Genomic DNA, 13,257 nt, shown 5'->3' on the forward strand with positions numbered 1-13,257 from the left:
CCTGACTGCAGCCAGGTGACAGTCCTAGTGGACTATGTTAAAGAGAGACTCCTACCTGACTGCAGCCCGGTGACAGTCCTAGTGGACTATGTTAAAGAGAGACTCCTACCTGACTGCAGCCAGGTGACAGTCCTAGTGGACTATGTTAAAGTACGACCCGATGCTGTAGCCCTGCTACTTCCGGGGCTTACTCCTCCAGGGTGACCCGCTTGTTGTTGTTGTAGATACCCAGTGTAGGCTCCCATCGAGGGCCTCTCCTCCAGTGCGACCACCAACGGCTCTGTGTGTGTGTGCTGTCCCCCACCCCCCCCCCCCAGTTCGTGCCCTTCAGAGACTACATGGACCGCACGGGGAACCACGTGCTGAGCATGGCACGGCTCGCCAAGGACGTGCTGGCCGAGATCCCCGACCAGCTCATCCTCTACATGAAGAGCCGGGGGATCAAGCCCTGCTCCCCGCCTCCGGCCTACTCCCCAGATCACGACCACCCCCAGACCACCCCCATCTGAAGCCCCGCCCACCCCCACCGCCTGGGCCCAGGAGATCGGGGGGGGGGGGGAAGCATCCTCCTCATCCTCCCCCAAAGCCCCCTGGAACAACTCCTCTGCTGCGGCAGTACCAGGAGGTGCTTTAAGTTACCTCCCCCCCCCCCTCGCCCCCCCACCCATCACGTCCTCCCCCTCTCAGTAAATATTAACAAATATTAATCAATGCCCGGCGGTTCGACAGAACGATGACGGGACTCCTCGAGCATTTGGAGGCGGGCTGTTATCGCTGGAGATTAAAAATAAAACGCTGATGATTGCGATATTTCCTTTTTTAAATATTTGCCCCAGGAGGCGAGCGCTGAGGCCAGTGGGCGTAGAGGGGGGGGCGGGGGGTGGGGGGGTGGGGGGGGTGCAGAGGTCTTTTAGTTGTTTGCTGTCAAAGCTGTCAAACGTGGTGATTTAATGGATATCAGCCAAACCCCTTTAGAGCGCGCCTCTTTGAGGGCCTAAATGTGTTAGAATGTGCCAGTGTGTATCATGTTTGTGAAGATGATACCTAGCGGAATTGCTTTGTGGTGAACTAAGACAGACGGTGTTTGCCAATTTGTTTCTTGAGGGAATTGGCAGGGGGGCCTAGGGAAGGGGGATATTGCCATATTGTCATCATTTGTCCTTGTCGTTTTTTTGCATCTCTTATCTTCCAGTTATGATAAAAAAAGCCCTCCCATATTCGGTTTGGTTAACACTGTAATATAAAGCATGTGATAAGCCTATTGAGTGTTTGATTTAGGAAGCATTGTTCTTAAACTGCTGTTTTCATGTGTAGGACCTGCTATATATGCTAAAAACATGTTCATTTCCTGGTATTATGTCCTATCTGACTGTATTTCTACAATTTATACAAATGGAATGCACTAAATGCTGTCCAGGTCGAAAGCACAAAAGGTCAACATATTCATAAGCTTTTTTATGAACAATACAACAATAAACAATAGATGGGCCACCTTTTTTATGAATGCGTCTTCAGGTATTAAAAACAGGAATCTAGCATGTATTATGAAAGCATACAATAGACTGCTATATTTATAATATAACTCACCAATTATACAGGAAAAAAAGGAAGGAGGAACCTTGCTGTTGTTCTTAATATAATTATAAAGAGAGGTAATGATTCAGACATTATAGCACAACCATTATTTTGTTAATTAATATTTCGTGCATTCTCCGTTTGTATACCTTTCTAATTCCTCTTCCTGTATCCCGTAACAATGACATGAACAAACATTGTTGTCGACTGAAATATTGTGTCTCATATTGTTTCTGTTCTCAAGAGGGAGAGTTAACTATGAACTAAAGACTTAACAACACATTGCAAATTAAAAGATAATTATCCTTTAGACTCACATTTTAGAAGCAATTATCTACCGGTCAAACAAACAGAATAGGCGCCAATTAGCCTAAATAGAGTTGGGTTATCTGGGTATATTTTTTGAATATTGAGTCATAATTTGTAGATAACTTAATGGCCGATGACGTCATGTTTATTTAACTTCCGAACAGATGAAGTCAACACAACACAAAATGTGATCATTTATTCCAGCATACTTCTCCTGTTCAACATTTTTCAATCCAAATGTGCCTATTACTGTACATGGAAACATAAACATATCAAAATTATTTTAAGCTTTTGCCCTGCTAGCATTTGATCTTGTTCAATACAAAATAACACATATTATGAAATAATGGTTACAGATTAGAATTGAGGGATAACCTCACCTGTTTAACCAGTTACTAACAAGCTTGAACGCTTAACAAATCACCAACCCACTTGATAGATGACCCACTAACAACACATCTGACGAATTAACCAATCAACAACACAACTCCCATATTAACCCCTGAATGAAGCACCTGCAGAATAACCCCTCAGCATCACACCTGACGGATTAATGAGTTACCTAGTTAGAATTATTAAGCGTTACAGTTATCTAAACTTAATGAAAAGGAAATAAACAGCATAGCCATCTCTTGTACAATTTCCAAGTCAAGAAGTGTTTACAATCACACAGGGTGCCACACTAACAGTGAGGGATAGGAAGCACGCGTTTCAAAGAGATAGGCTCATGTTGGATCTGGTGTGTTTATTTGGGGGTTGCTTTGTTTGTGCAGTGTATTCTTGACACATCCATTAGACTCCAGAGAGGCGGTCTTAATAAGAGCTTCTCTCTGCACTCGCACTGCACTAGAGAAGCTCTTATTAAGCTCAGTGTGGTGCATCTCCCTGATAGAGTTACCTGCCTTTCTGTTGTGTCTCTTGGTTATTATATAGGAGCTGTTTGGTCCAGAATCACACGCAATACGTGGAGGAGAGGACAGTCAAAGGTCGGCTGGGGACGGACTGTCTAGAAATTGAATTGTAAATTAGGTTGGATAATAGGTGTTCACTGCTCTCAGTGAGTTGATCAAAAAGAACAGAAAGGCAGAATATACTGCAGTTGCATGGAGACCGGGGAATGCAGTTATGTGGCAAGGTAACAGTGTTTTGGTGTAGTTTCATATCAGATGTTTCATCTGCTTCCCCCACTCACCTCAACAAACAAACACAAGCACAGAGGTTACTTTCAAATTCACTGTGTGATCAAAAAATGAAAGAGGAAATGTGTTGCTATCCTTCTCTCATGTGTTGAGGGACTTTCTTCCAAAATATACAAACATATTTGGATTGGTGTTAAAGAAGAAACTTGTTTTTTTTGTTTACATATATAAAGTTCTTCAAACATATTGCTCATTTCCCTTGACAAGTCAAAATAAGATTATTTAGGAGAGCTGAGCACAGATACCTGATAAGGTTGGTTATTATGAATTGTATGAATATTTGAGATTGTGGTGTAATTGAAGAGAGCCATTGGCCACATGTATCCCCTCAGTCCATATGCATTTACGTCATTAATACATATTTTGTTGATAGTGAGATAGTGAAAATAAAATAATGTCTGGTTGGTAGCTTTTCAAGAGACCATGTATGCAGATAATATTGAAAGACTATTATTTGGTTATTAATTATGAAACATAGGGTTATGACAACAACAATAATAACATTGATGATTAACCCTGGAATGGAATAACATCAAATAATGTATTCTTCATGTTTGAATTGGATAAAACGTCTTTCATAACCCATTTTTAAATGTCCATTGTGAGTCCGAACCCAAACCGTGTACACCTGCTAATACCTGTGTCCGGTGCCAGCCCGGTTCAGCCAGGCTTGTTCAGACTGTCTGCATGTTTGTGTCAAAATGGCAGCAGGTTCAGTCTACCTTCATCTGATTGGTGCATTCCCTAAGAGTTCTGTTTGTTGCTTAGGACATGTGATGTAGAGATGGCATCTTCTTTGCATGTTGCATCAGTTCAATTTTGTTGAATACATTTCTCGTTTCTCCTCGTCACTATTCCGGTTCAGTCCCAGATTGTTTCCATACCTCTCTTGGTCTCTGGCTTGCATGCTGAATTCTTTCCAGACCAGGTGTTGGACATGATATTTTCGTCATACTGTGGTTTGTGAAATGCTTTGTAATGGATTGCCTTAATTGACGATTAATAAAAAAATTGATGATTTTTTGCAGAATGTAAGATGGCTCTTGGGTTTCTATTTATTGGGCACTTTTATCCAAAGCGACAATCAGTGATTTATTTCAGCTCATGACTAAGCAAGTAGGAGTTTGGCATTCTTCTCAACCTACAGGTTACATTGCAGGTTTGAACTCTTAAGATTTCTGCGTCAAACACCACTAGAGTGTAGTGCCCCTGTTCTCTGATCATGACTAATGGGAAGAGTTTTTTAACAATGTAATTCACATTATCTCACACTGTTCACACTAAGTGCCAACCATTAGTTTTAATAGAGACTATTCAAATCTTTGAATAATATTGTAAGCGCCAAAAGATGAAAGTCCATCCAAAATGATTCCTGCGTTTCCTTCTACTACCTCTACTTTGTGCCACGACCACCGATGCCTCCTCGCTGAGCATCCCCTCCCTGGGAGACGTGTGTCCTCCCCTCTGATGGGCCGAGCACTGGGGCATCAAACGGTCCACCTGGGCAGGGGGCACCAGCAGCTGGATCTATAAATTACTAGGCTGGGAGAGAGGGCGGCCCGGCCCCCTAAAGCATCTGAACAATAACCAGAGACGTCCAGAGCGGATCTCCCACCGCTAATGACATGGAATTATATCGGGCCCAGTTGTGTTTAAATCCCAAGCAAATGACTCACAGGCAGAGCACCTGCTATCTGCTGTCGAGGCTTGTTACCAGGGATCTGTTCTACTTCACACTATATACGTGGTATATAGTGTGTTTTAATAGGTGTCACAATAATTCTGAATATTAATAAGAGGGCGGCAGGGTGGCGCCCGAGGATCATAGTGTCACCTCCCAGGTCCCCAGAGCTGGATCGGATCCCTCGCTCTGGTCCAGAGTCGGTGTCTGTAGGCGTATGTTAGTGTGTGTGTGTGTGTGTGAGTGTGTGTGTGTGTGTGTGTGGTGTGTGTGTGTGTGTGTGTGTGTGAGTGTGTGTGTGTGTGTGTGTGTGTGTGTGTTTGTGTGTAGGTGTGTGTGCGTGGGTGTGTGGGTGTGTGTGTGTGTGTGTTTCCCTCACTCTGGTCCAGAGTCGGTGTCTAGGTGTATTTGTGTGTGTGTGTGTGTGTGTGTGTGTGTGTGTGTGTTTGTGTGTATGTGTGTGCATGCGTGGGATTCCCTCGCTCTGGTCCAGAGTCAGTTTCTGTAGGTGTGTGTCTCTGCGTGTGTGTACATGTTTATGTGTGTGTGCGTGTGTGTTTGTCTGTGTGTATGCATGTGTGTTTTGTGTGTGTGTGTGTATGTTTTTGGGTGTGGTTGTGTGTGCGTGTGGGCGTGGGTGTTTGTGTATGTATGTGTGTGTGTGTGTGTGTGTGTGTGCGTGTGTTTGTGTGTGTGTTTGTGTGCATGTGTTTGTGTTTGTGTGTGTGTGTGTTTGTGCTTCAGCCCCCTTGCGGTAAGGTTAGGGGGTGAAAAAGAGGGAGTGATAGATGGACTCAATCGGCACAGTTTGTGAAACCATGTGATAATTGGTTCATTTGTCAATACAGCAGAATAAATCATGTATTTTGTCACGGATAATGAATGAGGTCAACAGAGTCGGTGGACAGAATCGAGTGGGGTTCTCTCGAAGTCGATTACAGATTTCTATGCCTGTGAAAGACTCACCAACATTTACTGACTCCCATAGTAAATGTTGTATCCGAAGTGTATCTAATGTACCAATATTAATGGTAGCAAGTTAGAAGAAGGGTACGTTAATGATCCATTAATTAACTCAGGGTAGGTAGCCCTAACCCTAACCATGTTTTCCATTAACCCTTATTGTAACCCTATACCCATATACTAATGCTGTATTATAACACCTATTACTGAATTAACTAATGCTAGTTAATGGTTTATTTGCATAGCTTTATTTAAAATGTTACCAAGTACAGAGCAAAGAATATTAATGTGTGTACATTTTGTGTACACTGCATGATATGAACTATGTTACACTTACTAACACCTACAGTACATCACGTTTTGGTTAAGGGCTCCCTCATGGCCGACTTTAAATCTTCACAGTAGCAATAAAACACAGCCGCTTTTAAAAGACTTGGCAAATTACCAATAAAAAGTCTCCACGCTCAGAACTCAATATAGTGCAATAAACGGCCGGTCAGTTTTGCCATTGCATATCACAAATCAACAAACGTTTATGTTCAAACCTGGCCGGTATTAAACAGAGCACCCATCTGTTTATGGCAGATCTAAATAAAACAAAACAAGAGATGTGCAAAACTGTATGGATTGTCCTGAATGCTAACTTATAAATATAGCATTTTCCATTTTTGCATTTAAAGTGTAGCAAATCACTTTGTGGAGCGTACAGCCTGCACATCAATACACATCAAAACAAAATGGAGGAGCGGCCGTCAGTGTTTACTCCACGGGGGGCAGGAGGAAGGGGGGGGGGGGGGTACTGATGTGCAGTGTGATTAGTGGCTGACAGAATGATTCTTATTTACTGTGTTGCTGTGAGGCTGGGCAGCCTCTCCCCCCATAAACACGCATTCCCATTACAATCAAAAACAACACTGAAATTGAAAGTGTCAAGGATATTTTAGCGATTCTTGCACGTACATTTCGATTCTTTACGCTGTAACCGAACAGTGGGGAGGCAGAGACAGTAAATAACCCTGATTGAATCAACAAACTGAATAACAATGAGTTGTTGTTTATGCTCTCTGTGTTCCAGAAAGAACAGTGAACCGAGAAAGGGGCTAAAGCTAATTGGAAACAGTGTGCAAGTCAGTACACGTGTGGAAACCATGAGTGGAACATGAATACATGGTAAGAGATGAAACCGACAAATAAGGCTGCATTTGTTGGTTGTTAACGGAGAACTCAAATCTCCAAAAGAATCAGTCGGAGGTAAAGAGGTAAAAAAAAATTGGGTGGTGTTTGGTTGGCTACAAGCAAATCATATCCACGAGATTTAATTCGAGGAAACCGCTGCAGTCATATTCTAGGTATATATTAGTGTTGCTGTTCCCCTAAGATGAAATGGATCAAGAGACACTGATACGTTTATTCCTCTCTAAGATTATCTTCCATTGTTCACAAAGCCCACTGAAGCCCTTGAGCAGAAAACCCAACATAATAACCATTTGTTAGTTACCGTTACCACGTAGGCTACATTGACAGGTGCACACATAAACAGAGACGTCTGGGCTGTCTTTTGATTTGTTTCTGTTATTATTAAGATCATTTGTTATTTAATGAGCCGAGGACTGGAAGATGTGAACTGGGTCGACCACATGCACTCTCTGGAGACAGCTTCTACACACACTGCAATAACCGTAGTGCCTGCAATACTGTTACCTATAGACCCCACTTCCTCTACCCTCACCTCTTCCCCCATCCATTCTTTTTGTTTCCTCTCCTTATCTTCTCTCTCCTCCTTTTCCCTCCTTTTACAGCCCCTCCTTTCCTTTCATCGCCTCTCCTGTTCCCTCATCTCCCCTCCTTTCCTCTCCTCTCTCCGCTGGCATCCCCTCCTCTCACTTCTCTCCTTTCCTCTCCTTTCCTCTCCTCTCCGCTCCCTCCCTCCACCTCCTCTCCCCCGTCCATCCCTCCTTTCATCTCCTCCCCTGTCCCCTCGTCTCCCCTCTATTCCTCTCCCCTCCCCTCACATAGCCTCCCCTCACTTCTCTCCCTTTCTCTCATCTCCCCTCCCTACCCCAACCTCTCTCCTCTCATCTCCTCCCCTTCTCTCTCCCCCCCCCCCCCCCCCACACACACACACACTCACTCACTCACTCACGGCTTTAGTGAGTTATAGGAACCTACTTTAGACCTTGGCGGTGTTATATTAAAGAAAGAGAAAACGTGAACATGGAGACACATCTATAGAACAAGAGAGGAGGAGACAGTAGGAGAGGAGAGAAACAGCCAGGAGCCCCCCCCCCCCCCCCCCCATTGGGAGGCCTGGTGCTATGAGTCATCTGGACTGGAGGGGCTCTGCACATCAAAGCCTTGCTTCCTCGGACGAGGGAGGTATTAGTAACAGAGGAGGAGAGCGAGTGGGCTCAGAAACATTAAGAAAAGCTTTCTGGTCATGTTAACAGTAGTTAATGTGTGTGTGTGTGTGTGTGTGTGTGTGTGTGTGTGTGTGTGTGTGTGTGTGTGTGTGTGTGTGTGTGTGTGTGTGTGTGTGTGTGTGTGTGTGTGTGTGTGTGCGTGTGTGTGTGTGTGTGTGTGTGTGAATTTGGAAGTCTATAGCTCAGCCACCAAATCCTTTTGTTTTATGGAGAGAGTAGAGACGCTCCCGGACTGGTGTGTGATACCTCAGTGACTAGCGCTCCTCCCTCTCTCTATTTACTGTTCACCAGTCGCTGTACCAGTGACGGCAAGCTGTGTGCACACATGGCTGGCTGTCAGTGCTACCAACACACACACTCACACGCACACACTCGGGGACTCACGCACACAAACACAGATGCATGCACACAGAAATATGTGCACAATCCAATGGGAGGTCCCCCAGAAATGCAAACACAACGCAAATGCACGCACAAACACACACAGATACATGCACGCACGCAGACACCTTAACACACACACACAAACACCTGCACCGTCCAATGGGCAAACGGCCAGAAATACACACAACATGCAAAGACACACGTATAAATTCATGCACACACAAACACCCACCCACACACACACACACACACACACACGCACACACGCACACACGCACACACACACACACACACACACACACACACACAACCACACACTTAGACGCAGACAGGGAACGACTGTGACACCCAGGGGCTCGATGGTGGTCTGTTTATGCTGCTTGTGTGACAGGCAGGCGGTGGTCCTGTGATAAGATCTGAGAGGCGGCTTGGGGACAGGAGTGGCCTTCTGAACGGGGGTCTAGTGGAGAACCCTCCAACCTGGCAGAGCCCTGGAGGCACCCGCCTGTATCGGTAGGAGCGTGTGACACACAGAGGTCTGCGGGTCTGGATCCACGGCTGATCCACACTGATGTCCCTAATGAGGCTGGTCTTTTAGGAGTTGACTTGTTTTGAATCCCCTGCTGTACGAGTGAAATTCAACACCGGAGTCCACTCCGAATATAAGATTTGAACTCCACAGGTGAGAGGGCTGGTATGTCTGCCCAGTGGGGCATTACCAGATACTAAAACAGATATATGGAGTATACCGAATGGTTCCAGGGGCAATTTACAGTCCTCCACTCCCCTCCAAAATGAGTTCACCTCGCAAACAGTATCTCCTCCTGATGGTGCCCGAAGCGGAGGTATGATTTAAGATTTTCCAATATCTAAGAAATTGATTAGAATGTGATTCATTGGCCTCTTTTTAAACATTGACAGTACAGTAGCCAGAGACTAATCAATAGAAAATAAAGTTAGTTAACACACAAATCTTCTCAGAGCAGAGATCATTACAATGCCAGGAGTCCAATCACATCCCACCATCCTTTGTAATAATAATCACACATACACACTTACACGCACACACACACACACACACACACACACACACACACACACACACACACACACACACACACACACACACACACACACACACACACGCGCACACTTGCACACACAACCATACACACACGCACACACACAAAAATTAATTTCACTAACTTGTTGTTGTTGTTGGTCCGTCTGAAAGACTGAGACCGGCAGACAGATAGGCACAGCCAGATAGTGAGATATATGTAGATCCATTCAATGATTGTTATATATATATATATATATATATATATATATATATATATATATATATATATATATAAATATATAGAGAAATCTTTGACAGCTTGTTAATAGGATTATTTTACATAAGTCTTTCATTGAGAATGACAGCATGTTCAAACACCGAACATAAACAATAGCTGAAGGCTATTTCCCAGAAGAATACAAAGTTGTTGTCATCTGAACCCACTCTCATCTGCACTGAGTTCAAACAAAGTATCTTCCTGCAATATGTAATAAGAAATAAGACATTAGCATCAGTCCCAATCCCATTAATTTCCTGAATAAGAAACTGTATAAGAATGACGCATCAACCTGGTCAATACAAGAACACAGTAAAGACTTGTGTTGCTTGTGTGTGGCTGCTGAACAAGGTTTGTTTCGCAGGTATAACTTCCTATGATTTTTACTGTGAGCCAATGACGTGTGTGAGGAATGCATTACTTTATCCCTAACACACTGCTGGGATGTTTATGGGGGATCTGCCACACACATTCATTTTGTAACAAAAAACAGATTTCTGTCCTATTCAATTGGAGTCCTTGGTCATTATATCATAAATTACATTTGGTAAACGCTGATATGTTTATGCAGGCAACTGAGTTACATTCAGGTGTGTGTGTATGTGTGTGTGTGTGTTTGTGTGTGTGTGTGTGTGTGTGTGTGTGTGCTATAGCAATTAACAATCCGCCTCTCTCAAGTGTGTTGTAAAGTGAGATTACATAAAATAAATATGCCATCACATTGCTGCAACTGCAATCTGCCCACACTCACCCTAAAACAGCAACATCTTAAAATCTTCGCGGAAAAAATAAACTGTTTCCCAGCGCTCCTGTAATGTACTTGCGTTCCATTTAAGGAGTCCACCTCTTTGGGGTTCACCATGGCCTGCAGACACACTAGCCACACATTTCCATTCCACGCTGACTGTTTTTCAAAGCCAACGGGGACATTATCCACATTCAGGTGAACACTAAGTAAATGCTGTGCCTGTGGCAGGCCAGACCTGCAGAGGGGGAGTTCCTCTGCGGCAGCCAGCCGTTCATCTCAAGAGTGTCATGAGTGCGGGACGATCCTCCCCCTGGCAGTGGCACTCCGACGGCCCCCCGATGGTAGCTGTAGAACAGCCCTGCGTGGGGGCTCCCAGCATCCATCTCCAGCAGCGTTAGAGGGAGAGGTGCATTGGCAGCAGTGCCGGTCTGTTTTTATTAAGGAGATATATTCACAGCCACAAAGGGTCCAAGTTAGGACCCAAGTTAACACTGTTAGGTGTATACACCTGCAAGACGGAGGCTTTAATGCCAATAAACCTCTAACTTTATGTCCTGAGGTTTTACTGCAAGCCCATCAGATCAATCAATCCAAGATATTCACCTATGCATTGTATACATATATATCTATATGTATACATATTTCCCAAAAATACTAATAAAATGTATTATAATAAATCAATATTTCAAAATATAAAATCAGAATAATATTTCAGTCCTTTGTTAGCAGGAGCAGGTTTACGCACGGGAATAGGAAGGAAAGGTCGGCTTTCATTAGTGGATGGCGGATGAAATTCTATGTGCTGGTTACCCTAGGGCACCTGGGTATCACGCAGGTGAACCTCTTATTCTGGGATGGCTGCCGCACTGCTCCGTATTACAGTTTTTCTCAATCGTTCAAACACGTTTTAACGAAACTATAGCTCAATTTCTCAAAACTCTAAACACAAACCTGAGAAGAGTGAATCATTTAGTCAAAACTACACAAATCCTTCTCAAAACAGTTTTTTTCCACCAAACAGTAAACACAGCTATCAAATGAATATCTCTTAGAGAGCATCAATTAAACACTGGTGTGATCAATTCGAAACACGTCTATCAAAATACTATTTACATGTTTTCTCTTTATGAGGCCATGTTACATATTCCAATGCATACAATTGTTTAGAAATAGCGTCCTTTTTTAAAGTTGCAATTAGGTGGTAGGCATATAGCATAAAGACTGTTGCCATATTGTAATACAATACTGTGAACATATCATATGAATATTGCATTGACACAATCGTATCAGAATAGGATACAATGCATATTTGTCTATCCATGAGCTCCAATGGGCTAAACTCACAATCCCGGCTGCAACATTGTTGTGACAATACACCAATGTTACCTATTTTGGAACATTACAGTACAGTAATTGCATAAGTAAAATGAAAAACACGACAGTACGAAAATGTTTATACAGTCTTTCGGGGGATGTAATGATGAAATCAGTGCAAGTACAAGTAAAAAAAGCAACAAAAAATAAAAATAAGAATATAATCGCAAGCGGTGATTAACGGGGTCCTGGCAAAATTTAAAGTCAAGAACACACTATGGAATATATAAATATGACATAATTATGAAGGAAAGATGTTGATGAAGATGTTCCACTTAATGCAACACTGTGCCTCGCCTTTCAGGTGAGCTGCAAAGCAATGGCCGAATGTCATGTTCAGCTTGTTCATAATGCTATAATCGGGATTCGAACTCTCAACCTAAGGTACAAGTTGACCATTGATTGAGCCACTGATAACTGCGTCTACTGTGTATTGGCAGTCAGATGCTTGGAAACTAATGAGCCGGAATGTTGATTGCCTGATGAATTTCAGGTGCTGTTCAAGGTTGTGTTTCCTAAATGAGTGGCAATGACAGAATGTCATGTTCAGCTTGTTCATAATGCTCTAATCAGGATTCAAACTCTCAACTAAGGACCTATACAATAAGAAAATGGTCATGTAAGAAAAATGGGCTAACTGCTCCAACTTTATTGGCCAATAGTTCACGAATGGAACTAAATAAAACAAATTCTGTTTGATTTTTGTGAGGCTTGGTCAAAAGATTTTTTGTGGCGATTTTGGCGAATATTTTATTAGGGGTCCAAGCCAACAGGTTGGAACCCTATTGTTTTTGTAAGGATTTTTCTTATTATTATTCCCCCCGTAAAAGTGGGCCCACAGCCCAAACCGTAAATGGTGCCGACACGCCAATTGCATGACTAGATCCAGGTCCGGCACCGCTACTCTGATATAGCAAAATCCAGACACGCCGGTCCCTAGGTGGCGCTATACCAAGGAAAGACGCGTTTGGGGCTATAACTCCCACACCGAACCTCCCACAGTCCAAACCGTTATACCAACAGATGCACTGGAGTCTGCTGCATATTTTGGCATAGGCCACGCCCATTTGCGTCTATTTATTTTTGTAGCCTGTGAATCTTTTTATCATGTTTGGCTTTAATATGAAATTGTGGGAAAAGTAAACATTTTAAGGGCATAAGACCTGGGGTTTTATAGATGCATCTGATTCTAGAGATTAATATTATGAAAGAATTTTGAGTCCAGGTCAATCTGGTGAGGAGAAATAAGGCTAATTCATGACTT

General features: G+C 43.3%; 1 protein-coding gene across 2 annotated transcripts in view; it reads left to right on the forward strand.

The window, feature by feature from the left end:
* The window catches only part of cpne5a (copine Va), a 64,850-nt gene extending 60,732 nt beyond the window's left edge, over nt 1-4,118 (forward strand). For both annotated transcript variants that reach the window (XM_030364207.1, XM_030364218.1), the window contains one exon: nt 318-4,118. In XM_030364207.1, the coding sequence (XP_030220067.1) occupies nt 318-509 (192 nt within the window). In that variant the 3' untranslated portion in view covers nt 510-4,118. The remainder of the gene's footprint in view (nt 1-317) is intronic.
* The last annotated feature ends 9,139 nt before the right edge of the window (nt 4,119-13,257 follow it).

The sequence above is a fragment of the Gadus morhua genome, chromosome 1 (assembly GCF_902167405.1).
Source record: "Gadus morhua chromosome 1, gadMor3.0, whole genome shotgun sequence".
In the NCBI taxonomy this organism is placed as follows: Eukaryota; Metazoa; Chordata; class Actinopteri; order Gadiformes; family Gadidae; genus Gadus; species Gadus morhua.